Genomic DNA, 20,992 nt, shown 5'->3' on the forward strand with positions numbered 1-20,992 from the left:
TCTCTATGAACATGTGGCTGCTTTGAGAAGGGGAAGGATGAGGCTCTCACCTGGTACGGAGCTTAGGAGGATCTGGACGACGTGAGCTGCTGTGACGAGATGCAGGAAGTGCAGCTGCGCAGTGTCTGCGCTCAGCCCTGAGGAATCCAGGGAGAAAACCGCTGGATGGGACAGCACCAAGCTCACCTGTCACACACGTTAACTGAGGTCAGAGGTCTTTCCCAAACAACGGGCTGAGTCCGAGTAGGCTCTTTTACACATGCAGTTTTTGTTGTTTGAAGTTGTGAACAAGATGTGTTGAAGAAATGCTGTCAATTTGCCAACTTAAATTGAGTTATCACATTTTGTACCTACCAGCAAATGAAACATGTCTATGTCCAGAATACATGGTGTATTCTCCACCCGAGGATCAGGAACAAGGGCTGAATCAACACAGATGTTCATATGAACGAGGTGGGAGTTGTCATTGATTTCTCCTAATAATTGATTCAGAGACTGTAGCGCTTCTTGTTACCTGTTAAGAGCCTAATAAAGTGATTCTGTACAGTGGCCTGAGAGGAGACGGTCCAGCAGGCCGAGCCGAACCGAGTCAGAGAATTCAAACAGTCATCCTGCATGCACAATACATTTGGGTTATCAGACAAATCAAACTCAAGATTCAAGATTTGAAGAATTCAGAGGCTACTCGATTAGGACTAGCTATTTATTGATTTCCATTAGAGATTCAAAGAAATGTTCAATGGCGTGCATAATGAGTTTGATTACCTGTCTGCATGGTAAACTTCCAAACAAAGGCTTCTCTTCATCCACCAGCAGTCTCTCTGTTTGAGACCACAATTTTAATATACTTTGAGTATTTCCCATTAAGCATTTTTACAATTTTAATTTTATTTCCCATTAATTAAAATTTTCATATGATTTTTGCACATCCGTGGGTCCATTTGGACTGACTGGAATATACATTTAAATTAATATTTTTTTAACTAAAGCTGAACAATAACTTTTGAAAAGAGTGAATGGGCAGAAAATTCAAAGTTAGTTATAACCATGTCATTACTACATTCTACCGATTTGACTAATGATACTATTCTGAAATTTCTAATTTAGCATAAATCAAAAAAAAAGTATAGCAAAAACTTTTTTTCAATATTTCTCCATATTTAGTTATATCGTTTCATGAAATATGTACGTAAGAACATAACATTTGAAAGTTACTATTATTGGGACTGAAATCAATGGACCTAATTACATTCCATTAAAATGATTAAATATTCCTTTGTCAAAACATAAATACTATTGATATTTTATTTTAGTTGTTTAAATTCACTTTTAGATGTAAAAGATAATGAATTTTTAAGCTATAATGGTTCATCAATATGCACACATATTCATAAACAATTCGGTGTATGCAAGTATGTGAGACATGAGAAAGAGGCTAAATATATATTTTTTAGATAAATCTAACCTATGTGTGTTAAAAATAAATAAATAAAAAAAATAAATCGGCATAATGCATTAGGTGACCCTTTTAAGCTTTTCATTTGCAAAATTTGGTTCTTGTTTTAAAAATGTTACCTTTTTTCCCTAAAAATGTGTCCATGGACAACGAAATCAGTCATAATTAAAACAGGGATATTTGTAGCAATAGCCAACAACACATTGTATGGGTAAAAATGATTGATTCTTCTTTTATGCAAAAAATCATTAGGATAATACGTAAAGATCATGTTCCACAAAGATATTTTGTAAATTTCCTGCCATAAATATATCAAAACAAAAAAATGTTTTTGCTCACTCAAAGATTCCTGATTTTCTCAGTTAAATATTGTCCGATCCGAACAAAACATATATCAATGGAAAGCTTATTTTTCTAAATTTACCCTAATGGTTTACCTGACTGGTTTTGTGGTCCAGTGTCACATATGTGTCTCCAGATCAAAACAGACAGCAAATATTATAATTATAAAGGTAATAATCACAATTTTAGAAACTACTTGATAATTCCGGGTTTTCTATGATTATCAAAGGAAATGGTTCAACACTTTCTTGGACTGACCTATGGACTGAATGGTGTAGGCACAGCTGCCCCAGCACATGATTGGCACCCGGGGGTCCTGCTCATTTGGGTGCACTTTAAGACCCACTTTATATGTGGCTGTCCCAAACGTGGTCAACATCTCCTTTATGGTGCTGGAGTACGGGTTCCTGCCAGAAACAAAAGCCTTTCATTAGTGATGATTTTTAACAAGGAAGCTTAAGTGCAGTGGAACTACAAATCGCTGGCAGTTTTTTAAGTGGTTTTACTTTGGAGTGTAGTCCAGTTTGAAGCCTTCAGGTGGAGGACAGTCATTAACACCATCCATATCATCAACACCATCAGCATCTGCAGCCTTGGCCTTCCTGTGAGCAGAGAGCAGGGCCTTCATCTGCAGAGAGGTGATGTTCAACCACCGGCTCAGATCAGGCTGCTCAGAGCTGCAACAAACACAAACGCTCAATCAAATCCATCCAATGCCCCATATTTGAATAGGAAGTGTGTGTTTGTTGCAGTACCTGCAGCTGGTCTTTGTAAGAGGCAGCAGAGGAATGACAGTGTTACTCAGACATTCACAGAGTGGACACAAGAACTCTCCGTTCTCCACGTCGTAACTGGTGTGCACACGTAGCCTCTGCTGCCTGCGCTGCTCTTTAGCCTGCACCGCTTCAAAATACCTGCAGGGGTGACATTAGATACAGTTACCGAACAAACCAATGCTAACACAACAAAAAATACACAACACTAGCACTTCAGGGTTTTACTGTACTGGAAAAAACCTGACACTGATGTCATTTTGTAGGTGTGTGCATCGGAGTAGAAAAAACGAGCTGGGGGGGGGGGGGCTTTTTGCACTAACCATCCTTTAACCCTCTGGAGTCTAAGGGTATTTTTGGGGCCTTGAGAAGTTTTGTCATGCCCTGACATTTGTGCTTTTTTCAGTTTCTTATAAATATCTAAATGGGTAAAGTCTAATATCACTGTAATCAGCACAAACTGGGCTATAATAATATGTGAAATGCATGCATGTACATGATTGTATTTTTGAGAAAAAAAATGTTATGCATGGTTAGTGAAAAACTAAAAATGTTAAATCACTTGAATAAGGCAATAAAACACATACATAAAATTGGTTGCCGGAAAAGTTGAGAACTGGAGCTTGTAGCCTAGAATTTTTCTTTCTGAATGATGTGAAAATCATCTTGTTTACTCACTCACAGAAAACAATATATTGATTTAAATTTTCTAAAACACTTTTTGTTTGTAAAAGTCATATGCGAGTAGGCGTCAACTATCATGAATATCATTGTGATTTACACCTGAGAAGACAAAGGCCTGCATAATGAGCTGCATAATGAGCCTCCCATTCAACTGTGCCACTGAGGGAGGACTTACAAGAAAGAATGTGAGAACAAAATAAAAGTATATAATTTTATGTTTGTAGTTTATTAAGAATATATTTAATTATCCCACAACATAATTTGATATCCACTTGGGGGAGCAGTTAAACAGTTTATTAGGGACAATCAAAGCTGACTATAAAAAATTTTTGGCATCCTTTCTCTAGTCACACAATCCTTCAGAAATCGTTTTAACAATCTTATTTTCTACCAAATAAACCCCATTTATTATCATCATCATTATTATTATTATTATTATTATTAATGTTGAAAAGAGCTGATAATATTTTCAGTTTTTTTTAGGGGGAATAAATCGAAAGAACTGCATTGTTTTTACATTTGTTAGAGTTATCTCTATTTGTCACATTTATATTATATACATCAAGCTTTTGAATGGTATAGTATTGTATATTGTTATTGAAACTTCATAATGTTTCACTTGATTATACATTTAGTCAGGAATTATAGTTTGGAAAAAGTATTTGGAAAAAGTCTAACTAGTAAAATGTTTACACGTTATGTGAAAACTAGTACAAATAAATAAAAAGAGACTTACTCATGTTTATGATCTCTGCTGAATAAAGTGGTTCATTCTTTTTTCTGAGGAAATCCATTTCTCAAATCCTCAACCACATCACATCTTTTTGGGGTGAATTATGTCTTAGTCCTCTCATCGCGAAGCAAACAGTAAAATAAAATAAAAACTTGAAGAATAGTCTCGCTGCTTTTTCTTCTGTGTGGGCGTATTCAAGCCGCGCGCTTCATTTTGAATCTGAATAGCGCGTTAAGCGCGGGGGCGTGGTCACATTAGATATAATGAGCGGAGATATGAAAAATAGACATTGCGTTGTTTTCATATGGATTACTTTATCTCAGAATATTTGTTTTCGGCAGCACTTGTTTAGTTTAAAAGTAGACATTCCAGGCTTTCTATAGATATCTCTCTCATGTCTCTTCGTTGAGTATTCACGGAGTTACAGTTCATTTTAATGAAATGTTTGTACATGACGATCAGCGGAGACAAAGACTGTAGACAGCGCACCTTGTTTGTTATCTTTATTTTATAAGTGCACAAAGGTTTTTTGTTATTATGTCTGTATCCAAAAAAAACTAGACCCTTTACAGATTCGATTGATGTATTGCTCTTATCTGTACGATTAAAACTGAGAGTGTAATTTAAGTTATTTTCGGGGTTATCAGGTGAAAATGACTCAAAACGCATATATGCGTTAATCGACTCGAAAGGGTTAAAGGTTTAAACGATAAAAAATAAATACAAATAAAAAGATTAGGAAAAAAATCAGGGATTTCGCCCTTGGGGATACGCTTTAAAATAACCAAATAACCCAGAAAATAATTATAGATACCCAATTTAATTTCATGTAATGTTGTCAAAATGTCTATAACTAGAAAAATGGTTGGCACTGCTGATGCACGTTACAATCCCAAATAAAAAAAAATCCTAAATAGTTTATCTACAATTAAATGACTTCTATATCACTAGGGATGCATGATCATGATTTTTCATGGCCGATTCCGATACCGATTTTTTTAGAAGCAAACTGTCCGATTCCGATACCTGACATTTTTTTTTCTTTAAGCAACAAACAAGAAAGAAGGAAAGTATGCATAAACAAGATGTTTATTTGGTATTTAATAGGCCAAACTGGCTTTTAGCTATTGAAAACAATAACCGTAACAATCTAAGATTAACGGCAGTATCTGCACAGTAAGTAGACTACATTCAATACTAACATAGATGATACAGACATCAGCATTTAGCTTTTGTTTTTGAATTGGGTTGAAACTACATAGAACTGGCCTTTAATTAAAAGATTAACTTTAACCATGTGAAATTAAAATGCAATAACTGCATAGTTCTACAATCCAAACAACACAATCAACACACATTCAATAAGATGTTTCTTGATCAGCATGCAGTATTTGTTTTTACATTTGGTTTAAAAAAAAAAAAAAAAAAAAGGATTTACCAGTGAGGCTAAATAAAACTATGCTATATAAATTAATTATTTAAAAAAATGTTAAAATCAAATAAATGTTGGTTTGAATAAAACAAAGATGCAAAGTGTTTCATTTGTCCATTTAAAATAAAATTAGGGTAATGATTCACATCTATATTTTTTTACTTGAGCCAATGAAAAATAATTTGTAAAAATTTGTCAGTGCGCTACAGCAGGTGATTTTTAAACCAAATTAAGTCAATGTAATTTTAAGGTAAAATAAAAACAATCATCCTATACAGAACCAACATTTACTTCTGGCTTTTCAAACATGTATGCAAGTTCTACTTTACAAAAAAAAATAAAAAATTCATTTTTTTCCGTTTCGTTTCTCATCCAACACGTGAGAAGTTGAGCTGAACACCCTTCTCTGTCTCTGCTTGTGCAGGGCGGGACAAGTACAGTACGCTCGCGCAGCTTTAGTGAGCAGGAAAGGCTCTCATTTGTTTGCAACTTCAGTGAGCGCAGGAAAGGGACTCTTATTTGTTCACTTCCTGCTATCTGTGCCTCAGACATCGGCTGCCCGTGTCCTGCGAAATACTTCCACACAAATGACATGATAGTGAATGATTACAATGTAGTCTGTGCACGCGGATGCAGTTCCGGAAAAATCAGCAGAAAAAAAAAAAAGAACAAAAACCGGCCGATTGCGATCGCGTATTTTTAGCAAAAAACGGCTGGTTCAGATTTATGGCCGGTCAACCGGTGCATCCCTAGATATTTCAATACTTTATTTTATACTTCTGATATGGTATGTTACAGTTCTACAGAATAACTTTGTATGACTGCGATAGAAAAACAGTATACTGATTTAATAGTAAAAAATAAAATAACAGAGTTATGACCTCTGGGATAAGAGTTAGACGAGCCTTTGTAAACTACTGTTAGAGAACAGACCTTGAGGAGTTAATTAACAAATCTATTTAAATATTAACAGAGGGGTGTCAAGAGTTTACTGCATGTTTTATAGTATCACTTTTATGCAACTGCTAAACACTCTAAAATGCCAAAAACTTTTTAAAGGATGATGCTCTTTTAAGCACTAGATGATCTAAATCTTACAACAGGTGGAAACAATTTAATAATAAATGAGAAAAATAATCCTGAAACCAAGGCTGCTGAAAAGCAGGCAATTATAGTTACATTCTTTTGCTCCTCTGATAGGAAGAGCACATTTTTCTGCATATGGAAGCATGTGTTTCTCATTTTTCATGATGATTCTTACCTCTGCCAGCAGTGCGAGTGCATGATGTGTCCGCAGCTGCCTGTGTGCGTGCCGAACGACAGGTCAGGGTGCATGAAGAGAGGGTCATACTTATCTGCAACAAACACAATGCATTCATTAAAGCAAATGTGGACTCATATGCTGCGATGACCAAAAGACACACAAATAAAGACATGCCTGGGTTGTGGGGAGGTCTCTTGCGGTTTTTGGACATGACTGTGGAGCGCTGGACAAAAGCAGCGAGCACCATGGCTTTGCCGTCAGTCCTGATTTCCTGCTCCTCCTGACACAGGATACACGTGACCACCTGCCTCCTGTCACTGCCGCCTGCACGCCACCGCCGCGGTCCCACACAGAACAGTGTACTATCACTCGAACTGGGGCTATGAAGTAAAGAGAGAGAAATGAGAGGAAACTCGTGTCTGATCTGTGACATTTTCAGGCGGGAAGCCTGTGTACCTGTGTTCCAGTGAGGAGGATGTGGAGGCATCGAGCTCCTCCAGGCTCTGCTGGAACAACTCTTTGTTCTCGTTGATGAAGTGTCTTTGCATCTCTGACATCTGAGCCATGATCTTCTCCCTTCGGAGACGCGCCATCTCTGCTTTCCTCTTCCGCTCCGCCTTATCTTTATCCCGCACCGTCTACACAGACACATACATCCAGTCTGACAACAATGCAACTTCAACAGATCATGATGCAAGTGTGTTACGCTTCCGATGCTCACCTCCTCTTGACTGTGCCCTGAGCTGTCACTAGGGGGCGCACTGGCCGTGCACTCCCGCGTGGTTGTGATGCTGGCCACAGTCTGCAAATACACGAGTAATATTAAATATGAACACCTTTTTCATGTTTAGATTTAAATTACAGACAAATATAGCAAGAAATACAATTAAAATAAAAACAAAAAAAGACTAAAATAAATGAACAACATGATAATCTTACACAAATAAATACATTAATATAAGATATATCAATATTTAACTAATAAAAATGTTAGTATTGTATCAAAATAAATAAATATTATACAAAAGGACATTTTTAAAATACCAAACAAGTCAAATAAACTAATAAAATAAATAAACAAATAAAAAGTTATTTTTGCTGCCCCCTTTTGGATAGCGGAGACACTTACACATTCATTCTAGTGACAGGTGGCTTTGTAATGAGATTTGGATCCGCTTTACCTTGAGGATCCAGCGGATCATGTCCTTGTGCACCTCCAGATGAGGAGCGTTCTGCAGGGTTTCCAACAGAGCCAAGATACTGGGAGTGTTAGCAGGAGCCTCACCTGGTCCTACAATGAAGAGATTCGATCAGCTCAACTCGAGAGGTGTGTGTGGTTTCTGAGACAGAAGACAGACATACTGGAGATTTTGAGAGTGAAGTTGAAGTTGGTATCATTATCTTCTGCGCTGCCGATGAGATGCTGCTCTTCTTCCACCAGGCCCATGCCTATGAGATGCAGCACCTGCAGGACATGTTCATACTGAGCTCTGACTTGGGTGCGAGGCAAGAACATTGTCCAACATCACGGTAAATCCAGTGACTTAAACACTTTAAGTTAACAGTACTCAAAGAATGCTTATTATCAATTTATTCTCTATCAATCTATTATGCTCTTTTATTAAAGAGAGGTCCAGCTTGTGGAGGTTCTCGCTGCCCCTCAAACACAGACGTACCCTCTGAAGCATGGACTCAGACCAGTGGCCCCCGCTGGGCTCCATCGCCCACTGCAGCACAGCTCCCAGAATCCCGAGCAGCACGTCACACTGCAGTATGTTCACCAGGCTGGCAAACAGCGGACAGAACCGAGGCAGAACAGGTGGAGGCAGAACTATAGCAAACACACATGAAAATCAGTTTTAACACTGCCACTGTAAATCGCATAACAATTAATCAGAGTTAGCCAAAACACATTATTTAATTAAATTCATGTCAGGGCTCCACACTAACATTTGAGAGCAGCGGCACCAGTGTCACTGAGTTCTACAAATGATGGCACCAGGAGCAGATTCGGTAGGGCTGGGAGTGGTGTGTGGGGGTATTCCAAATAAAGATAATTTAATCATAAAATGACAATCGTTTTGCATTAATAAGTGCAGTTTAGAGGTCGACCGATATTGGATTTTGCCGATACCAAGTTTGGACCACACTGGCCGATACCGATTAACCGATAGTTTGTTACTGGAGAAAAAAAAAAAAAAAAAAAATTTTTAAAAAAAAAAAAACGTACTGAACCTGTTACCAAATTCTGTCTTAGCATGTCTAATTATTTGAATGCATAACACAACATAATTATTTTTTTCTTAAAGAAGCCTAATGATTTTTTCCCCTCAAAAATTCTGTACGTATTTACATTTTTATTGTCAAATCAAGGTAAGGAACATTAATTGTATTTGTCTTTTAATTACTTAAAATTAAGCTAACTTTTTTTTTGGCAAACAAAGGGGATTTACTATTAAAATTAAAACATTGAAAAAATGTTGTGTGATTATTCCTTTAAAAATCATGTTTGTTTCATTTTAGTAGTAGTAGGCTATGTACATTCTACTGACTTCAAAACGGCTTTTATTTTGACAGGATGCAAAATAAATGAATACCTTTACAATTCTGTGCATGTGATATGATGCTTTTGCTCAAATCAAACTGTCAAATGCTCATGAAGTGACTCTCAGAGCAGTTCTGGAGATGTTCTTCATGTGTTTTCGTCTTCATTTAGTGAGAGGACGGACGCTGAATTCACCATTGATTTTGAAATAGAATTCCATTTTTATGAATGGATTCTAAGACTCCGTCCGCGTTTTCTGCATCGCGGGAAACATAGAGCCATACAATTATACCAGCACAAGGTTTACTCTCACACTCTAACTGCTTCTATTATTGAGCATTTAATGATTGTCTAATCAATATAAAAGGACGGTGCTGAGTGTAGGCTAGGACTCTGAGAACTCACCTGGAAATCCATGCCGATAACAGATTGTTCCGGCAATCAACTATCGCTGCCGATTAATCTGTAAAACCGATAAATCGGTTGACCTCTAGTGCAGTTACTAATAATATTACATGTTCATTTCTTGTTTATTGTTTATACAGATTTGACAGCAAGATGAGTTAAGGTGCATACAAAATGTTATTTTATTAACAACAGTAACAGATTCAAAATCGACTTTTTATATACAGAAAACGTATACATCATACTCTTATTAAAAGTACCATTATTTTTCTAGCATATAAAACTGACCAACTTCAGTATGTGGGATTTAGTAGCAGATTGAAGAAAAGTTTGCGACTTATCTTACTTCATACACAAAACGAGTGTAAAATTCTGACAAAATCTGATTTCTTGATTTAATATTTTATAATAAGGAAAAGTAGAAGTTAACTAACAAGCCAAAAATTGCTCTGCTGCTGTCTACTGGTTATAATTGTGATTTGATGTATTTTTTCAATTTTACATAAGTGTTTGTTTATCACAAAGTAGGCTATATTTTGTTGATCACATTAAAAATAAAATTCAAACCGGATCATCTTAGAGCTTTTAAGTGCTGGAAATAGTTGAAAGTCATTGAAAAGTGCTTGAATTTCTCTCAAAAGGTTGTACAAACACTGAAATGAATTATATAATGCATTCGATTATTTCTACAATACCATGGTTACAGTTAGTGTTACAGCTTCTGGTTTCCAGACGTATGTCAGCGCAGTTTATAACACTGTGCAGAATTTAAATGATTCTCACAAGATCTCGCAGTAACCTTATCATTGTGCGGCAAAAGTCAAACGCTTCTAACTGGATCTTGCAGCACTGGTGCATCTGTGCAGTAACAGTGTCACAAAATCAACTCTGGCTCCTGTGTAAAGCTGTCCTGAGCTCGGACAAGTTTGTTTGCATCACACACCGAGCTAAAAAACGGTCTGTGCTGCACAGCTGAAATGTAGCGCGGTTTAGTTTCGCTTTCGTTTGCCGTTTCTCAATTGCACTAGTTCTGAGATGAGTTGGACAACGTGGTAATTGTGCCACCGGCAGAAGAAATAGTTGCAGCCTGGAGCCCTGCATGTGTAAGCAGCTAAAGAGATTATGAGCAAAAGAGATGCTTTTAAGTAGGGATGTCATTTTATACCTGAATCTTCCCCATTTTGCCTCTTTATTCTTCTCTGGGCCTCTTCAGCCTGGGGGACAAAAACAAATAAATAAAGAAAATAGATTTTTAAAATATTGTTCTTTGTGAGTTTCAATTTCGATCATGCAGCATTACCTTAGACTGGTCAGCTCTGGAGTAATGGTGGAAGTAAAGGTTGAACATCTTGGCACACTCTGGCCTGAGTTTATAAAGTCCTCTTCCAGTCACACCAGGCTTCCTGTAAGACACAATTCACACAGGCTTACACACAGGCAAATTCAACTCTTTGGACAACACTTTATTAGTCAAGACACTCACTTAAACAAAGCCACACTGTCGATGACCCTCTCCATGCCGGTTTCTTTATTATCCTGTGTGCAGAAGGGTGTGCAAAATTCATTAGCAGAAACAACCACTAGGGGGCAGTCAAAAAAGTTCTGCTCATCTGTGCTGCTTTAGATCTACGGGAACTTTACAACATTATCGATCCTTAGTTTGTAAGTTCTTATACGAGCACAGAGATTTATTGTAAAGCTATTCTCTGTTTAATACAGACCATGATCAGGGACGGGATTTGCACATAATTTAATGATGGCTGACTTACATTCTCAGGCAGGGCTTTGACCAGCTCGCTGTGGGCCATGGGTCGAATGCATAGCTGCTGGACGATCTCCCGCCTCGTCTCATCAGAGCTCTCCACCTGACCTACACCTGCTGTGTATCGCTCCCCTGCAGGAAACACACAAACAAAGCAGGAAAGACATTTTTGAAACTTTCTTTGGTGTCAAATGAGTTGAATACATCCGTATGACAACTTTTGAAAGATGCGTTTTGAGAAATATTCTCTCACCCACGATCATAATGACCAGATGCAGCATCTCTTCGATTAGTGTGTTATTCTGATGAACCACATCCTGAGAGACAGAGAGAGAAACACGTCACTGGCAAAAGAAATGAGTGCAAGCAGAGAGAAATCAAGGAAAGAAAAGAAATGGGGACAAAAAGTGGTTTGGAGGCAAGCAGACCTTGCTAGCGTTCTCTCTGCCGTATCTCTTTCTGCAGTCTGCTGAGCTGAAGATATGAAAGAGCTCAAAACGGCTCAACACGATCATCAGAAAGTGGTTTGGGTCCATCATAGAAGCTCCAGCCTAGATCCAAAAACAACAGGAATAAGAACTTGCATTTTACCTTAGAGAAAATTAATCAAATTCTTATACTTAGCTTTCATAATAAACAAGCATGTTTTCCTGCTAAACTGTCATTACTGCAATGCATCCAGATGTCTGATATTCTCCAGAGATTCTTGATTCTCTACCATTGCTACAATTTTAATAATATGAGTGTTTCAGCACTTTATCCAATGAATTACAATTTCCATAGTTAACTAATGGCATATTTTGGAGAGATATATCGATCAAATTAGTGTTTGAGCATTAACATTCTTATTTAAAAAACAAATTGTACAAAGCAATTCATTTCTAATAAAATTAGCTAACTCCCATTCCTAATTATGATCTATATTAAGCAGAGCTTTATCTATGTGCTGAATTAGCAGCTTACATATACACAATGATATTTGTGCAATATTTTCAAATATAACAAAGGACTCAACACGTCCTGAAAGCCCTTTTGGTATTTGACTTAACTAGAAAAAATGCTTACTGACTACAGACATTTATATAGCTTAAGGCAGAAGAAAAATAACTTGATTTAATCAAGGTTTTCATCACTGTGGACTATTTTGCACATTTTTTGCACATAACAAAAAAGTTATGATAACTTTAGGACATTTTCAAAAATATATTTTCTGTATTGCAACATTTTTAACTCATCACACTGAAGCAAAACTATTTGAAATCATAAATCAAAATGAATACAATCCATTAAAAAAAATAAAAAAAATAAAATAGATTTCCTCAATTATAAATAAATGTTTTTGTATTAATTCTGGAATTAAATACTCTTTGGTTAGTAATTTTGGAATTCTTCCCCACTGACCTGAAGCATGCTGAGGTCTTTATCGAACATCTCCACTCTACACTTCACATTATGATAATAATAGATCTGCAAAAACAATCCAAGAAAAAGCACAATATATTTTATGAAAAGGCATTAACACTAGTGACCACACTGCTAATGTATTGACTATTTAAAAAAAAATAACAACACCCATTTATAAGCTTCTTACCTGATTGACTAAAGAGAATCCATTTCTTCTCCACATCCCAGCATGCACCTGGGCACAGAGTACAAGGCAGCGAAGCGGATGCTCGATCAACATGGGTGGACTCAGTTCACTCTGTGAAAGACAACAATTCCACCCATGAAATCACCAAGACTGTTTAGCAACAATTCTCAGGAACCCAAACCCGCACGCTTACCAGTGGCAGCTGCTCAGGGAATCGATAGGCAACCTCAGTTTTGCTCAGCAGAGCATGTAAACCTTACAGGAAGAGAGAGTTGCGGCTCAGTTAATTTGCGGTTACTTCCATCAACCACTGCAGTTCCAAAAGAGAACTCTTGTATTCCATACACACACAATGCTAATTCAAGGGAGCAACCATGTTGGACTGACCTGCTAAAAGCCGGGACACAGGCAGGTGTATGCTGACTTTCTCCTGAGAGACGCAGAAGCGGATGGTGTCGACGGAGTGGCCGCACATGCTGAGGGTTATGGGCTGCTCCCCATCTGTGAAACCACTGTGGCAGTGAGTCAGCGCGCTCAGGCACTTCTTATAGGCTTCGATCAGCACTCGCTCCTGTATATGCGACAAATAACACACACTTCTATCAAGGACCCATGATGCATTATGGGTACTAAGGTGACTAACCTGCACTTACATCACTGGAACACCATTCCTGGATCATAGAGATGATATGTGTGAGCTTCATCTGTAAGGTAAACGCTGCCTCCCATTCTGGCTCCATCTCTATGTGCTGCCCCACCTGACGCACTACTGGGTCCATTCCCTGCAAAGAGGACACACAGCGTTGTTTCAGTGCCCAGTTTCAAATACCACTGACACAATCTTAAAATCAGATTGGTATAGTCACCTGCATGCATTTTAACAACTCCAAGAAAGCATCGAAACCTTCCAGATACTTTTCCCTGAGTTGGTCGGTCCACTCTGTTGGACGGCTTATCAGGACGTACCTGCATCCCAGAGAAGAACATCATGATATGCCTCTCGAGGAATAGGAATTTTAGACAAAAAGATGAAGTCCTTCCTGTGTAAATGGGCGGACATGCTCAGTGTCTTACTTGAGGTCTCCTATGAGGCTCTGGACTCGGCGGAATTTGAAGGCCTGTTGTGCGGTGTAGCGTTCGAACTGAAAGTGGCCCTGAAGGTCTCGGTGTCTGAGGTGGTCCATGAAGGTGCGGATGATGGCGGTCATCAGGTTCTCTTCTGTGATCAACATCCGCGCCTGGAAAATATCACATACACTACTGCAACATCTGACAGACCGCTGGAGGTTTGGGTGAAAATTCACATTTACTGAGAGGAGAAGATGAGACAGAAGAGAACACAAAAACAAAGGCAAGGGAAAGGAAGAAAGAAAGGGAGGGAGGAGAAAGCAGATGTGGAAGTGCAGAGGAATATTAAAGAGGATGTAAACAAGAAGAGTAGTGAAGCAACCGAAAATACATTTTTGGTTTTGGCAAACCTAAATTATTTACTGATGTTTTTATTGGTACTTCTCCAATGATGCATTTTGACTATGTCAAGCTACAACAGAAACCTGCCAGCTGTTAGGACAATACTGATATCTTCATTTTAACGGATCTACAATATTGGTTTGATGTATGAACAAAACTTCTCTAAAATAGTATTTGTCGCGTGCATACCATCCAATAATCTCAAATTCTATAATAACTTAATAAAAAAAGAAATAAAAAAGAAAATCAAATAAAAAAAACTTGTAAACTGTGTCAAGTAACTTTACATTTACCTCAAGAAAGCCATTCAATGTCCATATCTTATTTGTCAGCTACAAAAAATAATCCTAGAGGAGTTTTTTGCTAAATATATGCACTTCATTACACATTCGATATATTCTTTACCTATTAGTCGTGTTTATTGTATGTTTCAGTACATTTGTCATGAGTTATTACAGCAAATTTAAATAATTGTATTTCAACAATTGTATAATCAAAAAATTTGACTTCAGTTATGTGCAACTTTATATTTGCATAGAACTAATTTAAAACTTTGTATTTGCATTTAGTTTATGTGTGTTCATTACTAAGTGCATAGATTTTTAAATAATATTTATGCTTTTTTGTGTATTTTCACATTTTTCAGAAGGTGGTCAAAAAAAATGGTGTCAAATACATATTTCATAACAATACGTCAATGTGTTCATAAAATACAGCATTTTATAACAAAATTCAAAATGGCTGATGCCCAAAATGGCCATTTTTGTGCTTGTTATAACGCACACCAAGTTTGGTCTCAATACGCCTAACAGTTGCAGAGAAATAGCCTCACATCCATTTTTTCCTTTTCATAGAATTGGTTTGTGCATTATTCGAGTACAGTTTGACTAATCAACTTGATTTCCATAACTTAATTCCAGAACCATAAAAAAGGGGGGTTTCCTTCTGTGCCTCACAGTTCAAAAGATATTTCCATAAACATGACTGAAATTTTGGACAAGTCTTGGCGCTAGAGAGTTTGAGTTAGAGACTCCAAACTTGCTGTGGTCATCGTTGAGACAGTCCTCTATCCGTGTGCCAAATTTCACAACTTTCCCACAAGCAGTTCAATGGGCTGCCATAGATTTCCAGAGCGGAAGAATAATAATAAAAAGAATGCAAACGGATACAAAAGGTGTATCTAATTTCAGTGCTTAACAGTAAAGAGGAAAGAGAAAGGAACCAAGAGAAAGGAAAGAGGAATTAACTATTGTAAAAAGGAACAGGAAAAATGGAAAGGGAAGAGAAAAAGGAAATGGAAGAACAGACCAAAAACCCAAAATGACAAGCCTGTTCCTCACAGCAGGCCGTCTCTCCCTGCACATACTTACCAGAGAAGGCACGGTGAATATTTGCACAGAAAGATCAGTGACTGAGAACTCCCTGTCATGGTCGTCCTTCACGTAGTCACTCTGCAAGCGCTCATAGTTCTGCAGGAAGTAGTGAAGGAGGCAGAGGAGAGAAGAAAGAGGCAGAAGAGAGAGGAGAGGTGTGTGGGATTGGCAGTACTCACCACAGTAGGGGCGGTGAAGAGCTGCACTGACAGAGAGGTCACTGACACTACACGCTCGTGATCGTCCTCCATAAAATCTGTCTGGAGGCGCCGGTAATTCTAAGGGAAGGGGGCAGATTCACCTTCCAGGTCAGAGGTCAGGGGCATCTGCAGTTACGTCCCCCGACTCGGCTCTGTATCTGGCGCATATAAAGTTACACTGAGGCAGTGGGGCACAAATAGAGCCAGGGGACTCGAGCTAAAGCTAAACTCTACACACTGACTTTCTAGAGCTGTTTATGCTAACTGAGTTAGGGCCCTATGGTTTCTGCAATGTGAAAAATGCAAACAGAATTGTGGAATAGAGTCATAAAAAAATAACATAACGTGGAGTATCACTGAGTACCAACAACACAGAACTTCTTAAATATAAAAAAATAAAACATGTTTCAGGGTCAAATTATTAAATAAAAAAATAATAATTTTATAGATGTATTTAATTATTATTAACACAATCACAAATTATGAATTATTTGTAATAAATTAAGTAGAAAGAAAATGTAATCCAGACATATTCAAATGAACAAATTTGAGGGAAAAAAAATAAAATAAAAATCACTCAAACAGATTTCACAGGGCCCTACATCAGAGTGCACTCTAAGAGAAAGATTTCCTGCGGTCACATGACTCGGTCGGTTGGAGGACTGCAGCTGGCAGCGAATCACAGACAGCAAGAGCAGCTCCGCTAACTCATAGTATTACCCTAGTATAGAGATATATTACACATGCTCTCTCCCTGAGACGATAGCCCTCACTGAGCAGCGAACGGCTGCTCAAACTCTCTTATCCTCCCAGATCAGCTCAATCAAACTGAGTGTGAAGTGAAAGTGAACTGGATATTCAAGTGTCAACCTCCGCACAATCTAACAGTAATTCAGTTTCATATAATGATGCAGCAATTTTAATCTACAACATTTTGAAGATAATTGTGAGATAAAGTCACAACCACACTGTTTTTGATCCCATTACTCAGTTATCATGAGAACGCAAACTTCAGTGGGTAACTGTGCAAAATCTTCTCCACTTTTTGAGCCTTGGTGTGGTTAACTGTCAATATAAAGACATTTCTGCCATAGCAAAGTGAAGTCTTACCTTTGCAAACTGAATTGCAAAAAGTTTCTTGTACTTTGTATCCATGAGTAAGCTGCTCATAAAGAGCTGGTGGTAAACATTTCTCGCTCCTGCAGGAAACACAAGATTAGATACTTAAATTAGAACTTAACTTGGAGAATCTCACAAAACCCATCAAGGATATGCTCCGGTCATAATTCACCCCGAAAACAAAAGAATCAAACAAGAAATTATGGTTACACTTAATTTTAAGAATATAATACTTTTAAGTATATAATTAAGTATTGAGCGATATTAATTAACAACATGTACTTATATATAGGGTAAGTTGCTTTTAATTAGATACAGTTTACTGTAATGTGTAAAAAGAACACCAAGAATGAAAAGACATTCAATTAAAAATAATGGAAATAAAATGTAAAATGTACAGACACATGACAGTAATGAGCCGTGTTAGCTATGAAATGCAATAATAGTTGGAAAATGAAGTATATTTTAGGACAAGTGAAATTTATTTGGAGCATTTATCCAAGAAAACTAATCAGTTTTTCTTTTGGTTTTGGGGTAAAGTGTGATATGAACATGCTTCCGTGGCATTCACTGGGCTGTGGGTTTGTCCAGTGCTGCAGAATCTCAGTAGAGCTGAAGTCTGTACATTCATTCATTCACCTTTCCACATCTTGGAGTCGCAGAGCATGAGCGTGTCCACTAGAGAAGAGCTCTCCCCCTCCGGTCCTTGCTGCAGACCCACCTGACACAGGATCCTCCTCAGAGCATCTGATAGGAACAGCAATAAACTCAGACACTGATTCTTCACAAACACTGACGCAAGGCACACTGCTACAAAAGAGGTCATGACAAAAATCTAATTTGCCTCCACATTATGTGCATGTGTGTGTGTGAGAGAAATGGCTGACACTAGCCAACACTGATGCATGCACCGTGCATGCAAGGGGGGACTGAAATGTCATTACCCATTTAAACACCGAAAACTGGTGGTAGCGTTTGGTAAACTGATAATAACTGACCTGAGTATCTGATGATTTGGCCGAGCCAGGTGAGGGCTTTAAGTGCGAAACACTGATGAGCCACTACTGATGAGTGCATGACTTGAACCCGCAGAGGTTTTGTCTGTCGACTTGTGTTCCTCTGCAAAACAAGTGTCCAAACAAACAAACTACATTTACAGAAACATTTTAATGATGCATTAATATCCTTCCTTGAATGTCAGTCAATGGGTCTGAATGCTTAGAGGTTTTAAGTCACATGTATGTAGCAAAACAAAGCGAGGACACTCAAGAAACCAAAGTTTGGTATTTATGTCAATAATGATAGTAAGATAGTGATGTTTGTTTAACCAAACACATCTAACAATCTTGTTTGTGTACTTTTATTATTGCCTGATGCTGAAACTGCTGTATGCAAATTGGGGAGCATTTCTGCATAAAACTTGATGAGTGTCCTAGTTAACCAGACCTTTCGGCACAAAGAGTAAAAAACAAATCTGAGGTAAACAGATGGGATATGTGATTGTTTAGGACTCACCACAATAACGGATTTGGCCTGCTCACAAAACTGGAAGTCCCCAAAGCGTACAGACTTCCTGCCCTGAATACAGTGAACAGAAGTAATCAATGGCCAAAAGCACAAACAAGCTGTGCTTAACATTCAGGGTGAATCGTGGCACTGTGGAAATAGTCTCGCGTAGCCAGACTTTCAGACTGACAGCTGAAGGTCTGGAATCCTTGGCATCCAAGGCCCACCCCTTAAGGCCGTTTGACTGACATGTCTAACGACCAATCACAGTTCGTTTCATTCAGCGTCACGTTTAGAAAACTTTGAAACCAGCGTGGAAATGTCGCCACAATAACAGACCGATGTCTAAAACTCTGGGACATATTTTAAAGATTCTATGCGTGAACTTTGAATTCTTCACATTAGTGCTGACAAAAGATTCATCGCAATTAGTCACATCCATAATAAAAGTTGTTGTTTACATAATGTGTGTATACTTATGTATATATAAATACATGCATGTATGCATTTAAGAAAAATATGTTATGTTTTTATATTAAATATAAGAATATATAAATGTAAATATTTTCAAAATATGTGCATTTATATACACACACATTACACATACATAATGTAAACAAAAACTTATTATGGATACGATTAATCTAGGGCTGGGACAACGCGTCGAGGTCATCGATGACGTCGACGCAAAAAATATGTCGATGAAAAATATGCACATTGATTCGTCGACCTGTTTTTATTTCTCTAAAAAACGTTTGCAAAACTTTTACCTTATGTGTGCTGAATATACGCGATGGCCGGATCAACATTCTGTCCAACGTTATATAACCAATCCAGGGGTTTTTCTGCATTGATCTCTTTTTTTGGCGGCTGTCAAAGCCATATTTGATCGGTGAGTGATGTAGAATAGAATGACTGACAGGGCGCGTACGAGAAAGAGCCCCGGCTGCGCGAGCACACTTACGGTCTTCAAACAACACGAGCGCTTCTTGCTCTCTCCCTTGTGCATATTAATCAAAATCATTAAACACGATAGAAAAAGGGCGAAACACCAGAGTTTCACGCGCGCTCGCGCACTCACAGTCTTCAAACTACACGAGTGTGGTCTTTTCTGAAAGAAGAACTTTTTTTCAGTAAGCTAGGCCCTATGTGTTCAGTAAGCTATGTGTTTAAGGCTTCAAGGTTTTATTGAATGCCATCTCTATACAAGTGCAAAGTAATGCATTCTTAGTCAGTCTTTTATTTTGTAACTTTAAGAGCAATAAACATATATTGCAATGTTAAGGAATTCATGTTTTTTTCATTCAGATATGTAAATCAACATGTATAAATTGTTAGTAGTCATTTAATGGGGAGATAATCGGAATCGAATCGGTCTGGAAAAAATTAATCGTTAGATTATTCGATGCATCGAAAAAATAATCGCTACATTAATCGTTTAAAAAGTAATCGTTTATCCCAGCCCTAGATTAATCGTTAGACTAGAAGTACTATTTCACATACTTTTGAAGATCCAGCACTCGTCCTCACAGTTGTAAACACGACGGCTTAGGTCGATTTGGCATCACAGCATTTTTGTTTCCAGGCAAAACGTTAACTCTTTCCCCGCCATTGACGAGTTATCTCATCATTTAGAAGACAACACTGACAAGTTTTTACGGCTTTTCGTGTTTTCACTGTTGTAAACTCAGGGGTGATATTACACATCTTCTGAAAGAGTACAAAACCTCCCGAACAAAAACACGTGAACAGGATAAAGAAAGATCTCTCTTATGTAAACAGCAAAAGACAGCATATAAAATGAAAACTGCATAATGTTACAGAGCAAAATGTTGATCCAGGAAATGGTATGTGTCTGTGCAAGCCTTGGAGGTATTGATGGAAGCGATTTACTGGATTTATGCTTTAATAATCCTACTGAATATTGTCCAGATGTAGTTTTTGACAAAAATGCGATTTTCTCAGCTTTTTGCTCAAAATTATGCATTTTTATGAAACCTTCCTATATTCAAATGTTGTTCAAAAAAGAATGCTTTAAGCTAGAATAAAAAAAAAAAAAAATATATTTAAAAGTATAGGCTCTGATCTTTATTTTAGTGTATTGCATATTAAAATATTCATACAGCAAAATATACTGGAGTCCATCAAATTTGAGTGAAAATCGTCAAAATCACTGGCGATGGCTGGCAACTTTTTTTTTTTTAAATGCATGCGGTGAAAGAATTAAAGAACGTGACACACACAGGTCTCCCGGAAATCCTGTATAATTCAACCAATCAAATTATGACTTCGAAACTCCTGAACTGTTTCCACTTTTGTTTGCCCTACACATCAGAT

The 20,992-nt window shown here is 37.6% G+C and overlaps 1 protein-coding gene across 3 annotated transcripts in view; it reads right to left on the bottom strand.

The window, feature by feature from the left end:
• LOC113057244 (E3 ubiquitin-protein ligase UBR2-like) overlaps positions 1–20,992 on the bottom strand; it is a 37,404-nt gene that overhangs the window by 5,151 nt on the left and 11,261 nt on the right. Inside the window, exons 7-39 of one of the 3 annotated variants that reach the window (XM_026224485.1) lie at positions 18,665–18,727; positions 18,148–18,268; positions 17,789–17,896; positions 17,141–17,229; positions 16,010–16,108; positions 15,828–15,926; positions 14,062–14,225; positions 13,854–13,953; positions 13,641–13,769; positions 13,375–13,558; positions 13,181–13,242; positions 12,988–13,098; positions 12,798–12,863; positions 11,825–11,947; positions 11,650–11,713; positions 11,404–11,528; positions 11,118–11,170; positions 10,935–11,037; positions 10,800–10,848; positions 8,361–8,515; positions 8,047–8,149; positions 7,866–7,975; positions 7,406–7,486; positions 7,141–7,322; positions 6,859–7,064; positions 6,682–6,775; positions 2,554–2,712; positions 2,305–2,475; positions 2,057–2,205; positions 766–821; positions 515–611; positions 355–422; positions 51–186 (exon numbers count right to left, since the gene is read on the bottom strand). In XM_026224485.1, the coding sequence (XP_026080270.1) occupies positions 51–186; positions 355–422; positions 515–611; positions 766–821; positions 2,057–2,205; positions 2,305–2,475; positions 2,554–2,712; positions 6,682–6,775; positions 6,859–7,064; positions 7,141–7,322; positions 7,406–7,486; positions 7,866–7,975; positions 8,047–8,149; positions 8,361–8,515; positions 10,800–10,848; positions 10,935–11,037; positions 11,118–11,170; positions 11,404–11,528; positions 11,650–11,713; positions 11,825–11,947; positions 12,798–12,863; positions 12,988–13,098; positions 13,181–13,242; positions 13,375–13,558; positions 13,641–13,769; positions 13,854–13,953; positions 14,062–14,225; positions 15,828–15,926; positions 16,010–16,108; positions 17,141–17,229; positions 17,789–17,896; positions 18,148–18,268; positions 18,665–18,727 (3,679 nt within the window). The remainder of the gene's footprint in view (positions 1–50; positions 187–354; positions 423–514; positions 612–765; positions 822–2,056; positions 2,206–2,304; positions 2,476–2,553; positions 2,713–6,681; positions 6,776–6,858; positions 7,065–7,140; positions 7,323–7,405; positions 7,487–7,865; positions 7,976–8,046; positions 8,150–8,360; positions 8,516–10,799; positions 10,849–10,934; positions 11,038–11,117; positions 11,171–11,403; positions 11,529–11,649; positions 11,714–11,824; positions 11,948–12,797; positions 12,864–12,987; positions 13,099–13,180; positions 13,243–13,374; positions 13,559–13,640; positions 13,770–13,853; positions 13,954–14,061; positions 14,226–15,827; positions 15,927–16,009; positions 16,109–17,140; positions 17,230–17,788; positions 17,897–18,147; positions 18,269–18,664; positions 18,728–20,992) is intronic. The other 2 variants (XM_026224486.1, XM_026224487.1) reach the window with 2 other exon arrangements.

The sequence above is a fragment of the Carassius auratus genome, chromosome 38, assembly GCF_003368295.1.
Source record: "Carassius auratus strain Wakin chromosome 38, ASM336829v1, whole genome shotgun sequence".
NCBI classification, from domain to species: domain Eukaryota; kingdom Metazoa; phylum Chordata; class Actinopteri; order Cypriniformes; family Cyprinidae; genus Carassius; species Carassius auratus.